The sequence below is a fragment of the Leptosomus discolor genome, chromosome 1, assembly GCF_034619465.1.
Source record: "Leptosomus discolor isolate bLepDis1 chromosome 1, bLepDis1.hap2, whole genome shotgun sequence".
NCBI lineage: Eukaryota > Metazoa > Chordata > Aves > Leptosomiformes > Leptosomidae > Leptosomus > Leptosomus discolor.
The window spans coordinates 164,313,646-164,337,329 of NC_141391.1; the positions used below are offsets into that span (position 1 = coordinate 164,313,646).

Sequence of the window (23,684 nt, forward strand, 5' to 3'; positions counted from 1 at the left end):
ATAAACTGCAAAGAGGAATAAATCAGAGACTAAAGATGTTGGAACAGCCACAAAAGAAAATTACAGTAGTAGCCAAGGGACACTGCAGTTTTCACTCACAGCAGCCAAAGTAAGATGGGATTAGAAAAGTTCTATTACTTAACCTGTTTCATCTAATCTAGCTCAGTTTTACTGAAATGGCTTCAGGACAAACCACATGAGCATCTGTGCTAACAGATCTGAGGGATGGTAACCATCACCAGAGCAGAAGTGACAAGTTGCTGTAGTTGGAAGTTTTATCTATGCACTAATGGTCAGCTCCCCAGAATCAAGTTTGCACACAACAGAGCTGTGTTCTTAGTTGACCCCAGGTGCTACAGTACTAAACCTGCTAAGTACTCATATATGCATATATTTATAATATTTTATGCATGCACATTAAGTCTATTGTTGATAAAAGGATGGAAAACACATGAATTTTAAGAGTGGGAATGGGGCAAGCTGTCCTCAGGATACCAGTTTTGTATGTGGCACATTTCATATCAATTTATAACCTCAGTCTTTATGTACCATGGCATCAGTTTCCAATTACCTGTGGAGCTGTAGGTTCCAGGTCCTTAATCAGGTTATAAGCTTCCTGCACATCATCTGAAACACCAGACGATAGAATGCATGACAACCCATAGCACACTATATTAGAACAAGTCACTCATCCTCTACAACATTCCCCAATAGTCATAGACTAAGAAATAAAGCATTTAGACAGGAGGAGAAAGCTAACTATAAATCATTGTGAATTTATATCACAATGGTGATGGTTTTCTAGAACTCAAATAACAAACACAGAGTGAGTAATAGCTTCTTTATTACTACAATTTTCCTAGAAGAGATGCCTTGGCTCCCTTGTTCATAATCCAGTGGCTGCCTTCTCAACAATACAAGGTCAAGATGATAAATCCATCACCTTCCTGTCTTTTCTCTTCTCATATTTATTTACTCCTTTAGGAGGACAGGGCAAGATGATTCTGAAGGGAAAATTCATCTTTTCCTTACCAATATTTCAAAATCTGTCCAGCTGCTCTTACCTGATCCTAATTCTAACAAGCAAAAAGCACTACTTCACCTAAATCAAAAAACGTTGGTACTATGTTTGCTTCGTAAACCAAACTAATGAAGATGCCCTTTTTACTGAAAAAATTTTGTTAATATAGCATTATACCAGCTGCCAATAAAAACAAGCCTTATCAAACAAAATTTTGGTACGTACCAGCCATACACTGTGGGGACAGTACTCCAGGGTGACTTAAGGCAATACACACTGGAGCTGCTAATTCCTTCTGCTTTCCTACCTGTTCCCTTGAGCAGTCATGTAGTAAGCCAACACAGGGTACTAGACTAGTCAAGACTCGTAATTGTGGTGGTTTTTTGTTTTTGTTCGGGTGTTTTTTTTCTTTTAATAGAAATAGGGTTTTTGTTATTTTTTGCTAGCTCGGCTCATCAACAACTAATTTAAAAAAATGCTAGGAGCCCTTATGTTCATCACTGTAGACCATCAACACAGAACTACGCTCTTCAGGCTCCAACAGAAGGCTCTAGCAAATCTCACTGGAGCAGATTACGACTGGATACCTGTCCCCAAACCCTGCTAAGAGTCACTGCCTTAAAGAGTCGAAAAAAAATGGGATGCATGTTTGTGCTTTAGTCACTCCAGTTCAGAGCATGTCTCAACACAAGTGTACCTTTATCAGAGACCTTGTACGTTTTGGAGGCACGGCTGTAGTCATTAGAAGTAATGATTTCTCACATTCTTAACTGATGCTGCTACACTAGCAAGACTTTAAAATGGAAACTTAGCCTAACTAGGAAAGTGGTTTTATTCCTAATTCCCCTTGGCCTCCTTTGTCAGTCTGCAAGTCATTTATATACCACGGTGGAGAACAGAACCTAATTAATGAAAATTACTGCAAGGTTGACAGCAAATGAGTAAACAAGACTGATTTTTAAGTGATGCAAAAGACATACTTTGCTTCTGTGTAAGTAGAACTTAATTTGAAAAAAAAAATGTTATTAAAAATATTATTAGGCAAGATCACAGAATCACAGAACGTTAGGGGTTGGAAGGGACCTTGAAAGACCATCTAGTCCAACCCCCCTGCCAGAGCAGGACCACCAAGAGTAGGTCACCCAGGAACACATCCAGGTGGGTTCTGAATGTCTCCAGAGAAGGAGACTCCACAGCCTCTCTGGGCAGCCTGTTCCAGTGCTCTGTTGCCCTCACAGTGAAAAAGTTTTTCCTTATGTTAATATGGAGCCTCCTGTGCTCCAGCTTGCACCCCTTGCCCCTTGTCCTGTCACTGGATATCACTGAGAAGAGCCTGGCTCCATCCTCCTGACACTTGCCCTTTACATATTTATAAACATTAATGAGGTCACACCTCAGTCTCCTCTTCCCCAAGCTGAAGAGACCCAGCTCCCTCAGCCTTTCATCATAAGGGAGATGTTCCACCCCCTTAATCACCTTTGTGGCTCTGCGCTGGACTCTTTCAAGCAGTTCTCTGTCCTTGAACTGAGGGGCCCAGAACTGGACACACTATTCCAGATGGGGTCTCACCAGGGCAGAGTAGGGGGGGAGGAGAACCTCTTTCAACATACTGACCACACCCCTACTAATACACCCCAGGATGCCACTGGCCTTCCTGGCCATGAGGGCACATTGCTGGCTCATGGACATCCTGCCGTCTACCAGGACCCCCAGGTCCCTTTCCCCTACGCTACTCTCTAACAGCTCAGTCCCCAACCTATACTGGTACGCGGGGTTGTTCTTTCCCAGATGCGAGACTCTACACTTGGCCTTGTTGTATTTCATCGAATTTCTCCCCACCTAGGTCTCTCTGAATGGCAGCACAGCCTTCTGGTGTGTCAACCACTCCTCCCAGTTTTGTGTCATCAGCAAACTTGCTGACAGTGCACTCTGTTCTCTCATTCAGGTCATTGATTAATATATTGAATAGTACTGGTCCCAGTACTGACCCCTGAGGGACTCCACTAGATACAGGCCTCCAACTAGATGCTGTCCCATTGACTTCTTTCCTTCAACCAATTCACAATCCACCTCACTACCCAATCATCCAGATCATACTTCCTCAATTTAGCTGTGAGAATGCTGTGGGAGATGGTGTCAAATGCTTTACTGAAATCAAGATAAACCACATCCACTGTACTTCCATCATCTACCCACCCAGTTATTAAGATAATTGGTAATAATACCAATATTACCTATAGTAATATTGGCAAAAATAATACTGGACAGAAAGACAGCTGGGAACAGCAGGCATAGATTTACCAATGCCAAAGTGTATTGACAAACTCAATGTATGACTGGTTGTATGGATAAGGCAATAGTAGTGGATGCTGTGTACCTTGACTTTAGCAAAGTCTTTGACATGGTCTGGCTGGACTACCAAAGGGCAGTGATTAGTTGTACAAAATCCAACTGGTGGCTCGTTACTAATCGAATGCCCCAGAGATTGATACTGTTGAATGTCTTATATTAACGACCCAGATGATAGAATAGAGAGCATTCTCAGCAAGTCTGCAGATGATAAAAGATTGGAGAGAAAGCTCCCAGCTATTAAGGAGCAGCTCAACAGGCTGAAAAAAATTGGCTGAAAGAAATCTCATGAAATTCAGTGGAGGCAAAATGCAAGTCCTGCATCTTGCTTGGTTTGAAACACTTTTAAGCAACAAGACAGGCAAGGACCTGACCAGCTAAAAGGCAACCTGGGGGTCCTGACAGACAGTGTACCCTGTGGCCTGCAGCAAAGGTGGCCACTGCACACCGGATCATATTAGCAAGAATGTAGCCGTGAGGGCAAAGGATGGTATTCTTTATTTGGCATTTGTGAGTTTGCACCTGGAGTACCGTGTCTGGTTTTGGATCCCTTGATCAACACCAACATTGAAATACTGGAGTGAGCCCACCCAGGTGACAATGTACTTTTAATAATATGCAATTGTGACCATTTGAATTTACTTGAGAATATACACCTAATTTACAACCATGATGAAATTTAAACCAAAATGGGAATAGAATTGCCATATTTTGTGAAGACTGTGATGTCTGCAGATTATCAAAGTCAGATTAATGAGATTTTATTGCACAGTATTAGCCACAGTAAGAATTTCTATATCTGCTAATAGCCATCAGTAGCGGGAGATTCTAGAATTTGTCACAGTGACTTGAACTAAAATGATAAGGCAGTGTGTCAACTGCACATGCAGACAAAAGAAGCAGTCCTGGATACAACTGAGCACCAAAGAGAACTTATTCCAGCTACAAAGATTAAATCTCACCAATCTTGTTGACTACAAATCGTAAAGATGTTACTCAGAATCAGTATCTGACACTCCAGGTCAATCACACTTTTTCAATGTACTGTTTATGTACACTCAGATTCTCTGATGAACTTACTGCAATGCAAAGAACAAAGCTGGTGTGACTTACTTCTGCCAGCAGAATATATCTCCTTTTTTCCAGGTAATTTTTCCACATTTTGGAAGAAAATCGCAGGCATGGACTTTATTTAAAAAGTAACAAAAGATTTTTATTTTTTTTTCTTTCAGATGCTCTGGTCATCTAAACTGTTTTGTCACCTTTAAAAGGTAACACCTTTAACAGGTGACAAAATACAAGGCTTATAAGAAAGCAGTGGATGGAAAAGCAATCATTACATCAACTTATATTATATGACTGCAATTAACACCTACCCATCACCCAGCCTGTCAAACCACTGTTGAATAAAGGAACATAATGGGAGAATAGAAATGGCTCTGAAATTAAACTCATAAAATTCAAAGGAGTTGGCCAACTAAGGAGAGAAACAAGTAGAAAATCCCTTCCAACTGATTCTGCTACCTACCTGCATTCTTTAAGAGTTGTAAATTAGACTTGGAATGAAGGGTCTTGTTCACAAACTGCAGCCTTGTACACAGTCACTTTGGCTCATATTCTGTTTGTGCCATCTTTACAGAAATAGTCGTCCTGTCCTTGCCTTCATAGGACATATGCCTACCATTCTCACATATTCAGGCAGAGGAGAGGTCCTCTCACTATAAACATATAGACACCACCATTCCCAAAGCCATCTCCCACAACGCAAGAACCTCCATTACTCTGCTGAAGTAGATGTGACTGCACACAATAAAAGCCCTTCTCTGCAAGCCATGGGAACTCTTACATCACTATTTTCCAGAGGAACAGAAAATCAAATAAATTACATTTTACTGCAAGGAAAAAAAAAAACATTTCATTGAATAGTGAGTTGAGATCAGATGAATGAATGTTATCCCTGAAGCTATGACAGAGCCAGAGGAAGGTTTATTTACCTTGCCGGAGATAGTAAATCACAAGATTCAGTCTTGCCTCAGGAATAACATCAACCAGAGGAGGCAGGACCTGCAAAGCCCCTTCTCCTCCTCGGAACACCACCTGCAGAGAAAAGCAGCATATTGGTAACAGTGTATCAAAATCTTTTATATTATCTCTTAATTCAAGGAAGATAATCCTTAAATTCCTGTATTAACAGTATGAAAAGGTCAGTGGTACTGGCATTAGCATAATCCCTGGTTTAATATAACTATAGAATTACGATGTGTGACAATCTTTATTCTGAAGACTATAAAGTATTTAATCCATCTGTAAAGATTAACTTATTTCAGCTTTTAGCAGCCCAGAGCAGTGATAAATTATACATCAAAGATTTTAAAGAATAATATGGTCTGAAACAAGAGCAAGGGGAACACATACTGTTACCCAAATACTGGATCAGTAACTCTCCAAGACCAATGTGTAGGTTTCAGAAAGCAAGGCATTCTTTCATTGCAGCGCTGGGCGCACACGCGAATCATTTTGCAAAGGTGAGTGCTTTTTGGTCGCATGGTTACACCTCTATAGACCTTTCGATTATACATTGATCATCTGTCCCCGAAAAGGCGGTCTTATTCTAATGGTTTCCCAGAAATGTTTTACATAGGTTCCTTCCCCCTTGCGCATGCTCTATCAAGCAGAACTAAACGGGCTGGTGGTCTTTTGAGGGGCTCTAGTGGTTGTCCGTAGTCTCCCTCACGATGTCCTCTAGTTGAATCCTCCTTCTAGACCACAAGCCAGGGCCCCTTTTCTGATGCAACCTCTTGTTTATTCTGCAACCAGAACAAACAATCAATCGTATAGATATTTTCTAGGCGTCTCCTTAACATCTGGCATGTGTGGATAGCTTTGTCTCCTTGATGTCTCCTTAATATCTGGAGCTTTGTCTCCTTGATGTCTATCTGGTATGTATAGCTTTGACGGAGTTCCTGCTGTTCCTGGGTTTCTGCAGTTTCTGTACACTCCTCTTTCATCAGCAAACAGGCAACGCAGAATTTCATGACCCAAAGTTTCACAACCCCTAATTCAGATGTTAGCAAAACCAGAATTCATATAAAAGTAGAAAACTTCACTTCATCAATACAGAATTACAATTTGCTCACAATATATTAATATGAAAAAATTAGGCTAACAACTCTACACTTATTTAGAATGCCACAAGATCCTAAAATAATCAGGAGCAGTCAATTCTTTATACTTCAGTTTCACATGACAGTTCCTCCAACAAAATCTAACACACCTATTGAATAAACCACTGCCAAAAAGACCAACATTCAAAATAAAGAATGTTGACTTACAAAAGTCCAGTTTGAAAGCAGTTTTAACTTTTGGGGAAAAAAGTGTTAGTTTGTTGTGACTGCTCTTGAAAAACAACAAAGCGAGCAACGGCCCATCATTAAATAAGAACAATCTACTATTACCAGTTGTTCCTCAAAGTAGTAACACCACTGCAGGGAAAATTAACAAGTGATTAGTGACTCTTTTACTGCAGAACACACAAGTATTTTGGCTTTTATCAGTATCTTTTTCCCTACAACTCCGTTTTAAGTACTTTTTGGATGAAGACCATTTCCCTGAGTTATCTTAATTCCACTCACGTTGTTATCTTACTAAATAAGAGTTCAGGGTTATGCGTTCTGACTTGTTTCTACAGTGTCCTCATTGACGGGGCTCCACAAAATGTCTTGCAAAGGTATTCTTACAGGACATAAATTAATTTAATATGCCTTTGGAGGTAAAAGCAACAGCACTATTATTTTCTTGACAGTCTCAAACTGACAGGGAAAAATTCCAGAGGGGAAAAAAAATTACACTTGATGGCACCTCGATTATACAGGTAGGATTTCTGGAATGAGACTTACATGGCATCAGAGATTCAGTTAGGTCTGCAAATCCCAATATATTCCATTTGATGAATCATCAAGGAAAGCTCCACAAATGAGGGCAGTTCATATTAAATTCAAAAAGTACATTACTCACCAGATTGTGCTTTATAAGCTCCTTGCCAAACTCAAAAGACGATGAGGCACTGTCCATCAAGTTCTTGAGCTCTGCCTGGAATTACATACATTCCAAAACATTAACACAAAACCAAAAAAGCACACAAGCATAAATGGAGTTTCATATGAGCCCCAAAGCTGATAGAAAGACATCTCCAGCATTGCTGGGTCACTGGAAGATTTTTGCCTTCCTAATTCTATGTGATGATTTCAGCAATTGAATGATACATATAGACACAAAGTCAAAAGTGGACTGGGAAAACTGTAAGACCACTGTGCACACACGTGGACAGATGGCTTAATACCAGGGAAGCTGAAATAGGTGACATTCCTATTCTATTCCTATTCCTATGTCCAGATAAAGGTAAGATAAAGGCCATTATCAACATTACAGATCAAGACAGACAACAAGGAAAAGAAACCTGTACAAAACTTGAATTAAAATAAGAGTGACCTGAAGGGCTGTGCAATAGATACCTCAGCAGCTTTCCCATTGTAAAGTCGGAAATGGTTACAAGCCTTAAGGTTAAGAGCAATGGTGCTGTCAGGAACTTGCTGAAGATAAACAGCTAGCACTTCCTGTGACACATCATAGTAATCCAGTTTGTAATAGCATAGGGCCACATATACATTCAGAGCCAGGTATTCCCTGCAGGAAAGAGGATTAAAGAGAACATTTAAATCCCACCAGATAGTTATACTACAGAACATTAACATCAGTGGTAACAAAGCTGTCACATGTCTATACATTTTTTACAAGCATATCAAAACTCGGTTTTCTGAGAAATGCTTAGAGCTCTTAGAGCTCTAGTTTGTTAGCTAAGATTCCACAGACCCAGATTTGCATTCATTTTTTCAATGGCAAGTTTTTGAAAACTTTTGGTTTACAAATCTGGGAAATGGTAGCAACTTCACACTAAGGAAATGCACAGAACATGAGCACTGTACTTGGCCTGGCAGAATAGGATTTTGTATGCAATACATGCAGAAACATTTAATATGCACATAAAACTCTGAAAATATTTTAATGGGTCTTATTATCTTATATCAAGTACAATTATTTCAGAAAATCCTTGCTATTACAAGCTATCAAGCCAAAAGAACCAGACACAGAAATAAGACAGGCATTTGTGGAAACAGTAAATAAAAGGATAATTGTTATGAAGGTTACTCATTTAGATTTGAGTGATTGCTTCTACAGGACTTGCAAGTTAAATTCTCTTCCCCAAGCATTACATGATTTACTTGTATACATTATGATGGACTTCTCGAAGCATTCAAGAGGAGATACAGTATAAAGACAGCTATGTATTCTGGGAAAGTAATTTCTATTTTATTAAACAATACTTCCAGCTGCTTAAGAATTCAATTTGTTCCTTGCTAAATTCTAACCTAAGAACTTGCAGAATATGATAGGAAAAACCATCCACAAGTGTCATAGCTGGATAAATAGAAATGGAAATAATTTCAGACTTAAAGGAATGCAAGGAACTCTACATAAACACTAAGAACTGAACCCTTCTTAGAAAGGCTAAGAGGTGAAGAAGTCAATAATCACAAGCAGGGGTCGCCAGACTGGGCATCAGAGGGGGAAAAAGACAAAGTAGGTACATAACCATATATCATTTCAGAAGAAGTAAGTAACAAAATAAAAAAAGATCTCCGAGTGCGTTACACAAAAATATCAGTAAAAGAAAGCAACAGAGAGCAGACTTCTTTTTAAACAGGCATTTTTCAGTAATGCTTTGCAATGACAAAACGGAGGGGGCTGCAACTTGTACACATTTTGTGGTGGAAAAGGGACATAGTAATTGGGGAAAATTACTACTTTCAGAAACCAAGCAACTAAATGGAATTCAAATACCAACAGTATCAGAGACACTGCAACAAGGTTTAGAGTAGAGATGCCCACCGATTATCAAGAAGAATGCGTTTGTAGATGTCAATAGCTTCTTGGTAGTGGGACCGCATGTAGTGGATAGATGCCAAGCTAAGCTGATCTTCCGTAATATCTTGCAGATTCTGGTGAGAGCTCATCAGTTTCTTCTCATCACTGAACTAAAAAGAGCGTGACACATTCTCAGAAGAGTTCAGCAACAAAAACGTTTTAATTAGCTGGATTAGTTTTGTCCTTGCTGGCAAACAGCAGGTGATTCATATTAAACACCTGGAAAAACTCTACTACTTTAAAGTTAATTTGACCAGTAGAGAAAGCCAAATATTAAAGAGGCAGACCAGTTGGAACTAGATAAATGTGAGGCTAAAATTAAGTACACATTTTCCTTTAAGGTGTGATTTAGACATAATCACATGTCACATGCCTTGATGGATAAGAGGGGAAGAGCTGAATTAATTATTTTACAAACAGAATTTTGCAACACAAGATTTGAGTGTTATTACTCTAGCCAGCAGAAATTTTACTGTTTGTAGATCTAAATGTTACTTCTCGAGGATAGCAGAAAAATGCATGACTTGCCAACACACAAGCACTAATTTTTACAAGACTTCTTTACAGCACTAACAAATTCTCCTTCATCAGCCCCTTAAAATTCCAGTTCACCTAAATGGTTTATTTTTAAAAGCATTTCTGTATAGCACATAACACACACACAAGGATAAAAACAAGGAGTTAAACATAGCAGTTATATTTGTATTACAATAGTAAAGTTGAGGCTATTCACCTAATCGATCGACTCAAACCACTTATTGCAGTGCTTCCCTTTGCTGGTTCTGCTAATTCAACAGTAATTACGATTTTTTTCTTACACACAAATTTTATCTTATGTATTTGTTTTTCATCTATCTGCTCAGTTTTCTTCAAATCCTCTTCCTCCCTCTCTGAGCCAGTCACAAAACAACACTCCAGTATAAAGGCAAAAGAAGTTGCTTAACAGAACTAAAGGCAATGGGCTTCATAGTTTTGTAACACCCTTTATTTCCAAGACTAACCAGATGAACTTGGAATTATTCAACTTCTCTTTATCACAGACATCTGTAAGTGCCATCGCCACTACAAAAATGTCTGAAGACTTCTCTCTTAAACTTAACAGAGATTTAAGTAAACAGAATCTGACATCAAAGCTAACATTCAGGACTTATATTTTCTTTCAACTCAGTCTCTTCAGCAGCACAATACTTGTTAAGTATAACACAGGATGGTTAAAAAACAAATTTAAGGAAAGATAGCTATGTGTGGTAAGTGAAATAAGTTTTAATTGTTGAAAGTAAAGCAAATTTCACTCTATAAACAATATTACTTCTTGGATACTGAATGACTTAAGAGGATCAGTAATAGCATATAGACCATTTTGGTCAATTTGCTAAGTATAAGGCAGCTGCAAGTTAGGGAAACTTGGTACACTTCAAAGAAAAAGAAAAATAGTGTCTTACACATTTCTGATTCTATTCATTCAAGTTCCAGGTTCCTCGTGATCAAAAATACGATCAGGTTCCTGTTGTGTGACTTATGTGAAGTGCGTTGGTAAGACTTTCCTTAGGTACATGCTAAGGGCACCTATTCTGAGATCATGCTTTCACACTTACTTTCTCCTCTGCATTTTAATAAAGTAGGGTGGTTATGGAGAACTCCTGACACCACAGACATTTTCATTATTCTGCCAGGTTACCAGCATAAATTACACATTACCAAATTGAAAAGAAAACAAACGAAGCATGAGTGAAGAAAAGACATCATACCTTATGTGCCAGGTGAAAGAGTAAACGGTTCTGGAGACGACTCTTAGGTGCTGAAAGAAAAATTCAGTAAGTATCCCTGCAAAGAACAACACAAGGTGCCTCTTTTTTATTTTTAACTGTCTTTCTCAATAGATATGCATGCACCCATATTGTTTCATTAACTAACCCAAGCACAGTTCTTCACCGACACAGCCTTTGCAGGGGCTGTGTCTACCACAGAACCAGGGCAGCTTCTACCAATTTCAGAGCAGTTTAAAGGCCTTCCTGCTCCCTATCTTCATTCCCTGATGACTTATTTTGAAACCTCTGCTGAAAATAACTTTTCATTAGCCTCTGTCTTCCATGAGCCTTCACATTTTTATGAATTGCACTATAATTTCCCTGTAGGGCCTTCTGGATAATTCTCTGTTTTTTTGTGACGTGCAACACAGCATCTTATACAGAATAAAAAGCAGCAACAGATAAACTCATAATCAAGGCTCCTACAGGTCACATTTGAATTAAGTTGTGATTCATAATTATAGGAATCTTGTCAGCTTCCAGTGTATTGCAAAACCCATTGCTGCTATCATTTTGTTACGCATGCACATTATATTATACTTCTAATAGTTCTAATACTTATTCTGTCCTTAGGAACAAAAGGTATATGAAGTAATCCTACAGTCAGAGCAGATAAGAAGATTCAAACTAAGATACATGAGAGATTTAAGGGAGACAACTCCTTTCTAGAGCCACTAAAGTTCATGAAATTTCTTGCTCTAGCAGGATTAGGAATTCCATTTAACTCATTCCATATGACACATTGTTAACTGTAGAGCTTTAAGTCACTAGAGAGAGCCTTGTGCTTCACTGAGAGTGACAAAGGTCCTCGTCCAACAGAGCTCTTAATTTCTTTTGCAAGCAATCTTCCAAAAAGCCTTCCCTTGTTTCCTGTACTTTCTTTAGCCTACTCAGTTAAAAAGCACTCTCATTCTTGCTCAGACCAACCAGCTGGTAACCTATGTTCCACAGAAAGGAGGTACATGGAATCTTTACAAAAAGCAGAATGAATTACTGTGTACAGAACTGCAGAGTTAGCAAAGCAATGGCCTGTAACACAAGGCTCTAATTCTTCTGACATCCTAAACCATGAAAGAGGGCTCAAACCACCAAAACCTCTGCCCTCCCCCCTCCACAAGATAGAATTTTTTAGTAACAAGTTAGATTATTTTTTTTTTAAAGAAATTTAGGGAGAGATTTCCAGACTTCGTACTCTTTCTCCACATAGTAGGAAAACTTTGTAACACAGTGAACAATGCCAAAAGCCAGGCTCATCAGGTTGGCAGTGTAAGGCTGCCCACCTACTTCTGACAGGTACAGCAACTATTTCTCCCCTTTCCTCCTTCCCAAGCTGTGTTATTTAATCATGTTCCCAGAAAAAGAGGACAGTGAATTGTATCTTTAAAGAACTGCTGGAACAGAGAAGTCCCAAAAGGCAAAGGTGGTATGAAAGCATTCTCACAAAAGCACACCACCTTGTGAGGTATCACTAACAAAGGAACAAGTTGTTAAGAAGCTAAATGATCTCCAACCTAGGATATATTTGGGAATTCTCATTAGCCTAATTATTGAAGAACAGAAAGTTTGTCTGATCTACAATCAATATTGTATAAGCAGCTGTAGTAGCACAACCGACACAATAGTACATTCTAGAAATTATTTCATCCACCGAGTTAGAAAGAGTACTTTAATTAAATGCATGTTCTTCAAAATGTTGTCGGCAATGATACTGTGCTAACTCCACATGTGCCTCAGCATTAATTGATAGGTTTTAATATCAACATTTAGAAGGATTGCACATGGACCCCACATGTGCTTTTGTGCAAAACTGAAACCAACCACAACCACCCTTCACAATTCAAAACATTTGGTCATCAAAAACTCAAAAAATACAAGCAGGACACATTGTGGGATTTTCACTGAGAATAACATGTTGTATAATCACAGTACTATGGGTAAAGTCAGAAATGTTCCTTTTTTGACTAAGTTGGGTGGGGTTTTTTTTTGAGTGGGCTTTAGCATTAATTTTACTGTGAAATTTGTGACTTTCAAGCAATACTCCCTCAAGAATCTAAGCCGAGGAGTTGTTGTTTCACTGGTCAGCCAATGACTGCACTGCTGCCCTTGCAAACCTGGCATCTGATCTGACATCAAAATTATTATTTACTACTTGGCAAAAGCTGGAGGGTTAGTCCACATTATTTCATACCTAAAACCAGGCAAAAGACGAAACCTGAGTTCTGACGGTGTGCATGGATATATAGAGGGAGATAAAAAGTCCTGCTTCACATGACATTATATGATACTATACATTTGATATTCTTTAAAATAAGACATTTTTACTTAATGTCAGCCAGAGGAGGAGAGGGGCAAAAACCAAAAAAATATAGTCCTGTCAATAAAGTAAGCAGAACCATGGAAACATTCAATATCAGCAGTTTCTTTTCTCTCAGTGCCACATGCATTTTTTGAGGAAGACAAGGAAACATATGAACAAGGTCAGATTAATTTCCAGATAGAATTTAGTCATGCATATGGGATAAAACTGTTGTCAATCACTGGAGCAGGAAGTGATACAACTGCCTCATCAGAGATAATGATTTTTAAGGGACATTAGGCTTGTTCTTTTATTACTCTCTGCTGCTACTGAATTTCATTGTCACTTATCTATTAATGTCACAAGGAAGCACAATCTTCTTTTCCTGTCCTACTTTTTCAAGAAGATGACTGTATGCTTTTGTTTTTTAAATCAGTACTACACAATCTAGGGATCATAACAAATGTGATAACACTGCTGCATGGCAACAAACTGGATCCTGCTCCAGGTCTAGTATTTGCTTTATGCTGAAGACATCACTGAGGTAGCTGGATAGGATATATCTCTTTCCAGCTAGGAAACACACTGATATTCCTACGCTAGAATTTTTGTCATGATCAGTGCTGATGTTCCAGGCACTAAAGTCACAGTTGACACTGATCTTAGAAGTGTTCTGTATATTTTTATGTGCTGACGCTGAACAGGCACCTAGTGAAGTATTTGTTAAAATATAACCAACAGCTACAATAAGAGTGAAGGCAGTTATTTCACCAATTATTAAACAAACAGTTAAATTCACCAGAAATGGCAGCTCAGACTCTTGGTGGTTCCACAATGCTGCCACAGGCAGCTAAGATGATGAAATACAGTCATGGACAATCTGGCATTTGTGCCCTCTTGTAAGAGTGCAAGGCAATGGCGGTCATGCATCCAGCATTAACAAATCCTACCCAGCAGCCATAATGCATACGCAATAGCAGCACTTCACACATTAACGGGCATATCTTAAACATACATAGAAGATAGCTGGTAGGAATGGGACAGTGCTCAGAAGGCTCCAGCCTGACAGCACAGAAAATATGACCAGAGGAAACTTTATTCTCCTGTCCCTGAGAAACAACACCCTGCTCACTCGAGTACAGTAGCTGAATGAAGCCCTCTGTGCCTCAGAACCACAGTTTTGCTGGTGGAGGTAAAATGCAAGGATATGGGGAAAATGTTTGGAAAAACCATGGTCCGAGAGCGAGGTTCACACTTACACACCTGAATGGCTCACTGTTCAGAATTTTCTTGAATGAAATTTACAGAGGACATTCACTGACATTTTCCCGTTCCCAAAACACTTAAAAGCCAGTTCAACTACGTTCAGTTGCTTGCAATATATACACATTTCATTTCAGTCATGCCTAAGCACAGTAAGTTAAAGATCATTGAAGCAAAAAATTATCAATTATTCTTGTTCTGTAGCTTCCACTATACTTTAAAAAGCAAAACAAGAAAATAAGGTTAGTAGTTTTTAAAGTTTAAATATTTATAAGTTGGTATTTTCACTTGTGCACTTTGAAAGTTCCATATATCAAATTCTGCTGGTTCAAAACCACAGCTAAAATGCAATGAAAATGAAAGACCATTCTCAAGAAATACAGTACAAGCAGAAAGCAGATAATTTTGCATGGTGAACACACAGTGTAAAGAAAGAGAAAAACCAGCAACTTTTCCATGCCTGCTTGTAACTGCACATTTTCAATGGTGACAACTATCTGACACGTGGCAAACATTAGTACACGCATAAGCAAAACTGGTTTGGAAAATGTCATTGCTCTTACTACCCCATCTCTGTTCTGCTTTTGTACAACATTGTTTCTTCCAGTATAGGTTGTGAAATGAGAAGTATCTTTGTTCAGTTAAACCACATTCAGATCTGGCACACGCAGAGCTGTGAAGTAATTACAAAGCTTTGCCCATCAAAAATTAGAAGGGGGGAGGGGAGAACTTTAATGACTGGTTCAACAGACGACTCTTTGCATAAGTCTTAAATTTAATTGTAAAATTCTGCTTTTCTAAAAAGACGTTTTCACAACAGATTTAACTGCAGCCCCACTTATGTGCACATTTTGTGGTTTAAAAGAACACTGTTAGTTCTTGAGTTTTTCTTCACGGACTGCAAGCAAGCCAATGGCTTCTGAGAGCACTATGCAGGCTTCTAAACCCTAGGATCAGTTGCCAGGATCACCGTGCAAGTATGCCAGGCTGAGTTTCCGGTCCTTGCCCTTTGCAAGGCACAGGAACTGGGAATGCAACATAAGATTATTTGTTTTTACAATTAAAAAATAGGAGTCGATTATACCAAGATGAAGACTTTCAGCCTCATTCTTCCAAGACTAGATAGGCTAGCACACAGCATGGAAAACACACGTTCAGCCAATGTATGAGAGCACAGTTGCAAAAGGAGTAAACGAAGCATCACTTGGCAGCTATGGGACGACTATGAAACAACAGTAGCTGACTTAAGTAACTCTACCTTCACCTCGGATCCAGCAACATTAGTAACTGTAATGTAAGGGGACAGCAGGGAAAAAGAAGCCAGAAATATCTGAAAGGAATTTGGAAGAAAGCCTAGAGAAGATATAAAGTACAACTGTAATGAAAAACCTCCAAAGAAGGACTTTTCTTTATTGCCTTTTTGCTCTGCTTCTTAGGTTGTATTTGCAGTAATTATGGTTTATATGACTTTTGATATACAGATTTATTCTTTCCTGAGAGAATGTACCATTAAGTTTTAATTAAGTAATGACAAGCTAAGAGAATGCTTCACATCTATTATAAAATAAACATAAAGCCTTGCTTCACAGGAGATTGTGGACTATATATCTTGTATGAAATGCAACAATTACCTCATGGCTTTTAATGCTAATTTCCTAATTTTTAGATATCCTGCATATTTTTCCTCAAACAGTTAATGAGAATTTTCTTAATCAACAATAACAGCACATGGCAAAAAGGAACTTCTATTTGATTTCTAGATATTTACATGTTTGTGCAGAAAATCTGTTCCAGAAAGCAAGCTGACATTTATGTTCCCTTTCACCCAGAGACTCCATCACTGTGGAAATTTAGAATTATAGCGGAAAATAAATTATTTCTCCCTCATTTTAACACTACGCTACTTTTAGGGACTTACCATAACTGCAGCAATAAAGAGCAAGCAGTATGCAAGAATTCAGGCAAAATAACCTCAAAATAGCAATGGTAAGCAGCTCAACACTAGCACTACCTATCATTTTTTCATCAGTATGAAAGGCAGTACTGGATAAATGGTGTTCTTCTAGAGATTTCACCTCTTGTGTCTATATCAAACAAAACATTTTGCTTCTTCAGGATCTCTGCAAAACCATGGAAGAAATCCCAAGCTGTTATGGCCTCAGCTGTCAATAATATATTGCAAACAGCCATCACTGATGCAATTCTAAGATGTTTTAAAAAAAAAAACCTAAAAAAGGATCTGTACTGAGTGAAAATAAAATGGTTCAACATCAATGTAAGTGTCCTGGTTTGGCTGGGACAGAATCACAGGCCAGCCCTGCTAGGCAGTTTCAAGCCAGCCAGGGCAGCTGACCCAAGTTAGCTACAGGTGTAGCCCACATCATAATGTCACGGTCATTATAAAGGGAGGAGGTTGACTGATGAAGGGGAGCTCCTGTGGGATTCCTGCTGGGGTTCTGGCTGGTGTTCTGCTCCTCCTCTGGCTTCTCCCTGAGGACTGCTCTCTGAATGATTCTGATGGCTGGATACTAATTTGTCTGAGTATAACCTTGTATACCTTTGTTGATATTGGTGTTGTTTCATTAAACCTGTTTTCACTTCTACCTGCTCTCGTTTTCCTGATTCCCCTCCCTGGCTCTTATCGTTTAGCCCTGGTTACAGGCTAAATGTAGACAGTAAGAAAGACTGAAGTGATGGGAGTGGAAAGGGAAATATACAACACTTGGAAGCCTTCAAGGGAGAAAGGACAAGTGTTAGAAATCTTCAGCTGAGACTGCCTCCCCACCAAGCTTAAATAGTCAGAAATCATCAGTATTACAGTACTCACAAGAAAGGTTTAGCACCTCACTATAAAAACTGGCATGCTGTCCTTCTTAAACACTTAAAAAAAATTAGGAACTGATACCACTAGTGTGAGATCTCAGTTATTCTCTGTTCCCTCTCTCAGCTACACTCCCTATGTGTTGCACTTCTTTCTTAATATTTCTGCCCTTTCCTCCAGCACCTAAGTACCACTAACTGCACCCCCTACCCTGCCACTCACCATGCTACTCCAAACTAATCTTAAGGGGCATGAAAAAATTAACCTTCCCTCATTTACAGCTCACAGTTCATAAAGATGCATGCCCAGCTGTGTATCTGCCATCTAGAATGGATTACTGTAATTCACATGATGTGAAGCTGATGACAATGACTCCAACTGGTACAGGATGCAGCTGCTTGTTTCCCCCACGGTTTAGGTCAAAGTGACACCTCAGGCTCTATTGCCCAATTATTTTTAGATTCCTGTTCAAGTCCTACATTGTCTTCTCCAAAGCTCACATTTGTGTTACACTAAATTATTGTCTGTATATCAGAATATGTCTATATGTCTGAATATCAGAAATTTACGCACCTCTTGAACAATACAGATCTCAAAGCTCTGCCTGAAACAGTTGGAAATAAAACATTACCAGTTGTGGGATTTGAGCTCATCAGGATCTTTCAGAGGATTTTAAAGGCATATGAGAATCTAATTATTTCTAAAAAATGCTACAAAACTGTCCTTTTTGAAGGCACTCCACAGTAGTAGAAAGTACACAATTGTTTTCTCCCTACTCTATTTTCAGCCCAAGACTAGAAGACTAAAAAAAAGAAAGAAAAGAGAAACCCCATACTTCAATAAGAGTTTTAGCCTAAAAAGGCAAGAGTCAGAAGTTGACTGAGAACATCACTACTACTAATTCTACTTAGAAAGCACTAAGATACTATGGTTATGGAAAAGAATATAAATCACTAAGATAAATAGAAAGTGATGGGTAACAAAATTAAACTGCAGAAACATTTTTAGGCAGTAAAAATTGCCTTGGAATCTGATTTTCATTCCTCTTCTTTAAATGATCCATGTATGTTCAGATTAAAGTAGAACTGTAACACTGTAACTGCAGTGGACTCCACACCTTGAAGAATCGGATGCCTAATACCTGACTTAGGAGGCAACAAGACCACCTACTACGTCACACAAACTACATAAACAGTGCTCTTGTCCACATCAGGGAGAATGCTGAACTCTCTCAGATGCTTATTTTTTGATAATTTCACTAGCCTAATTAGCTTCATATGCACTGGCTCAGAGACACTGAATCAGACAAAAGAAAAGTAAGTTTTTGTTGCTGGTCAGCATATGCTGGGTTTTCTCTTCAGAAATTAATAAGAGAAATTATTTTCAGATGCTTGTTTCAGTTTCAGCTGCTCCACCTGCCCAAGGTATTTTTAGGAAGCAAACTGCATCATAACTCTCCTGTTAAATGAAAAAAACACCCAAACAAAACCACAAAACCAAAAAACTTGGCTCAAACATATCATTTATTCCTACGAAAAAAAAGCATTGAATACTTTCTCTGGAAATTACTTTAAGTGTTCCAGTCAACAAGTTGTCCTTTCCATCACAGACATACATCTCACCTCTCAAGGCTGCTTGTTCAGCTTGCGTATACATCCCCAGAAAGAAGTACGTACAGGCAAGGTTCACCCAAACATCTGGATTGCAAGTTGGTTGGTTGGTTAAGGCCTCATATTCCTGTAATAGAAGAGAGGGTTGATTTTTTAAGATTGTGTAATAGCACAGACTTGTATTAAATATCATTCTTTCTTCCACCATTCTACGAAGTATCATTATTGATATCAAACAACTTACTCTCAGGTTCACTGCAGTGCTTACAACAAAGCTATTACATTTTAACCTAAGGTATGTTCCTAGCTCTTTTTTGTTTACAGCAATAGAAGAGACAACAGGGACAAGCAGCACTATAAATCTTCTGTAGGAGCATGATTTCTGTCAATACTGAAGTTATAAATATATAAACATTTATTCATATTATTACAAATATATTATTTATATTTATAAAAATAAACATATTGAAGTTATAAAGGTATCAACATAACTAACTTTTCCTCAGTCTTTTCTATGCTTTCCTAACTTCTCCTCCAGTCAAAGCCTGGGAGCCATAAACATCAGGGAAATCTCTTTGCGAATACTCACTGGAGCAAGCGTTAAACCTGTTTTTATAAACCTGTAGGTAGTGTCTTAGTATAGATTAAAACAGTGGTCTCTGAAGTGGGGTGTGCACACCCCAGCGGTTGTGCAAGACAATACCATTGGGTGCAGGAAGAAAATTTTTATTAGTATCATTAATAACTAAAATATTTTTAAATAGTTTTTATTTCATCTTTATCTCATCCTTTTTTAATTTCTATTTTTGTGCATATTTTATAATTACATATTAGTGTAGCAGTACATGTACATAATTTATAAATATATATATGAATGTATGTATATTGAGGGAATGTGCTCAAAATTTTTTTACTGGTAAGGGTGCACGATCAAAATTGTTTGGAGACCACTGCATTATAATACAAGCCTACAAGTTGGTATTGAGCAAATTCAAGATTTCCGAATAGATAATAATTATAGTAAATATAACTAAACTACGCCAAACTTCAATATTTCCCATCTTAAGACTTGCAGCCAACAGCTATAGAAAACCACTAGATACCATATTCTGATATTCCTTACACATCCCACTAGATACCATATTCTGATATTCCTTACACATCCGAATTCATTACATATCCCTTAATACTGTCACATGAACTGCTTCATTTCTTGTTATTTGTGAAGAGTTAAAACTTAACAGATCAATCTTTTAATCTACTTTTTTAATGAAGAAAGACTTGCAGCTACTGAACAGGGATATTCTTGAAGATAAACATCTTTGCTTTGCATAACAATAGGTAACAAAACAGAGGCAGCGAGACCTCTCCATGCCATTTTTTTTCCTCTGTCGGGTTTCTGTTAAATTACTAGGAAGGACCATCCCAGTGGAAGTGCCTCCTGCTGCTCTCCATCCATCCATGTCCAACAGGCAGCATAAAGCAAAGCAGGCAGGGTCTCGCAAGGTTCTCACAAGACCTGCTGAAAGAATGCCATCCACATGCTCCCAATCACCATAAGCCTCTCATCCCTCCCAGCAACACAGCCCCTTGTCAACTCCTTACTCTTCCTCCAAACATGTGAATTGCAATTTCCCTCTGCCTAGGGAGTGTTTGTGCCACTATGGGTGGAGAACTTCTCACCTCCACAGGAAAGGCACAAATCACTAGATAAAATAAGCCAAGCCTAAAGGATAGTAAATCCCAAGAACAGAAACATGCTGACAACAATAAAGTTTATAGTTTGCAAACATAAAGAGTTTTTTTTTTTTTTCTGTTGCCAAGTGGAAGTAAACTGCATTCCCAAAGAGAGAGGATATTGGCAAAGTATGCCCTTAAAAGCCAGTTCAGTCTTGCTAATAATTCAGGGACTAGCCGTCCTTCAAGAGGATTTAAAATAAATACGAAAATTAAAACAAACAAACAAACAAAATTTACATAGAGGCCAACCTTTCCTACTTGATGTAGGCCTGTCATGGAGCTCTGAGAAACAGGCCACTGCTGTTTATTTGGACCATCTGGAATCTTTCAAATTCCGTTCAGATTAAATGCACCCAAAGGTCTCTTTCGCTATGGCTGCAGGCAGATTAATTAGAAAAGACAAAGTGCATAAACACAAGTCATGTTCTGGCTTGGCCATTCAAAGCAAGCAATAAATAAAGACTGCTCTAGCAGTACCAATGTGAATCTATGGAAACACAGTAAATAAAAATGAGGGCTATTAGTGCTCCTTACCCTGCAGTTCTGGGCCATGAGCCCAGACTATGTGCTGTTGCCCCTTTCCTCACTAAAAGGCATTCAATGTCAGTCTCTCAAAGACTACTTCACAAGAGCTTTCCTTCCTCCTCTCCAAAAAAACAATGAAACCAAACAAACTAAACACTCCAAAAGCTTCCCAACAGTCAATCTCTGGCGTATTTTTGCCAACTAGGAACATAACAACTTCTTGCTATTTCACTCTCCTTCACCTCTCGCCCCTATCACAAGACACATGCCCTTTTCATCAAAAGCAGGCTGCCAGGTTGATTGCCTGCAACTATGGACACCTACTGGCAATGCTGAGGCCAGCAGGATCCTGCTCAGTGCCCTTATTGCTTGTCTGGATTCTCCAAGCCCATAAACATAGACCCTGAAGAGACAATAAACAAGCCAACCTATAGGGCTGCCCCATAAGTGCTCAAAGGAGGTGTGGAGATACTAATCATAACCTGGCTACAGTCATGACAGAGAAGTCTAGAGAACTTCCCCGAGCCAAAAATCTATCTTTTACTTTCTAGCTTGAGTGTACCTGTATTCTCACGCTTCCAGCAGAAGTACTCAAGCAAGACCAGATACTGATCATGGATGAACCATTACCCCAGTATAGCCCAGTTCCTTTCATGATTTACTATTTGACTGAAATTATCCTGAGCAAAGTCAGGGTAGGCAGGAGCTCCTGTCCAGTGAAGAGGTGGAATGGCTCCTGATTCTCTGCTAGGAGGGAGGTGGCCGATAGGAGAGACTGTTGGATTTGCCGGCTGTAGTTTGTGAGATTTTGACAGAAACAATGCATTGAAGGCTCTGGCCTGGGGATCCTGCTTTGCTCTCACGTTTGCAGCTTATGGGCCAAGATGGCATTACCACATCTGTGGTAACAATACCAGCTGTATCACACCTGTGTGCCTCAGCCCAGTCAAAGGGTGCAGAGTGCAAATATGAAACCTGTTCTTGAACCCCACCTAGCAGTGCACCTGCCCTTGCCAATTCCTCTCTGAAATTGTCAATACCTCAAATATGTTTTATAACTTTCCCTTTCTCAGGCTCCGGCTGCTTCACTTTAGAGGATCAGGCAGCTCAGAAACAGAATCATCAGACTGATGCTCTGATTCTGGTCCTTGGATGACATTGGGAAATTTTTTAGGAAAGGTTTAAGAATAGTGCTATAAACAAGTCATGTCAGAAAGACAGGTGGGTTTTTCCTCATCAGGTATAATAGACATGGAAGACTCCAGAAAACTAATTAGATGCTGCCATCCACTAGGGAAGTTCTGGTTGCCATGTGATGCCAGGAGGCCACTAGTCACTCAGTGTTAGTAAAAATAAATTTGTCAGTGACAGAAGCTAGACAAGTCCCTAGGGAGGGACTGCCACCATGACTGCTGGAAGAGTTGAGTCCAGTGCAGTACCATTTGTAAATTGGTGTACAGCAGCAGGGATGATCATACCAGACCAATGCTAGTGGTATATCCTTTGAGAAAGGAACTACCTACCAAGAATGGGATAGTGTGACCCTAGTGAAGCTGAGGTTAGCACTCTACCTAGAGAATATCTGACTGTTGGCATGCCTATGATAAGGGAATGTGAATGTGACAGACATTTTGCTGTCATTCTCTCTGAAGATATTCGTGGAGCTAGAGGCCTGTGTGTTTTTCATTTTTACCCTGGTTCTCCCAGCAGTGGATGATGGACACCTCACCCCAACTCCCAAGGCTCTCCAAAAGCTTCCATGCAGCCAGCACATCTGGCTTACTATGAAAGTATCATTATAAATAAAAGGATTATTGAGCAGCATAATTTCTGAAGTCCCTCATAAGCTTTATGGAATACAAACATGAACTGGGAATATAGTGACACAGACTACACTTTGTCACTTGCAGGCACTTCGGAGTGTGAATCATTTAGATTGTGTGTAATGTCACTCTGGAGAATTCTGCAGAATCTTCTACCCATAGTATTTTATTTAAAGTGCTCTTGGCACTCCCCAAAGAGTCCTCCAGGATCTGGAGAGTATAGATAATCAAGGAATTTGTCCTTGAGAATACAGCAGCAATGCCTTTGTAACACAGCAGAGAAGATAGAGCATTACACTTCAACCTTGAAGCTGATAACTGAAAGATAATTCAGCCTCCGCAGTCAGCAGTCTTTCGCTCGATTACTCCAGGCTTGGGAATTATAACTAGTGTTCTGTCTGAAAAGAAACAAGGTTGAGATGCACAGGCTGATTTCCCATGTACCA

At 39.1% G+C, this 23,684-nt stretch overlaps 1 protein-coding gene across 4 annotated transcripts in view; it reads right to left on the reverse strand.

Moving 5' to 3' along the window:
- IFT56 (intraflagellar transport 56) overlaps nt 1–23,684 on the reverse strand; it is a 51,110-nt gene that overhangs the window by 24,317 nt on the left and 3,109 nt on the right. For 2 of the 4 annotated variants that reach the window (XM_086469864.1, XM_086469856.1), the window contains 7 exons: nt 19,163–19,277; nt 11,101–11,150; nt 9,317–9,462; nt 7,882–8,053; nt 7,385–7,459; nt 5,365–5,467; nt 572–627 (listed from right to left, as the gene is read on the reverse strand). In XM_086469864.1, coding sequence (XP_086325990.1) covers nt 572–627; nt 5,365–5,467; nt 7,385–7,459; nt 7,882–8,053; nt 9,317–9,462; nt 11,101–11,150; nt 19,163–19,277 — 717 coding nt within the window. The remainder of the gene's footprint in view (nt 1–571; nt 628–5,364; nt 5,468–7,384; nt 7,460–7,881; nt 8,054–9,316; nt 9,463–11,100; nt 11,151–19,162; nt 19,278–23,684) is intronic. The other 2 variants (XM_086469872.1, XM_086469878.1) reach the window with 2 other exon arrangements.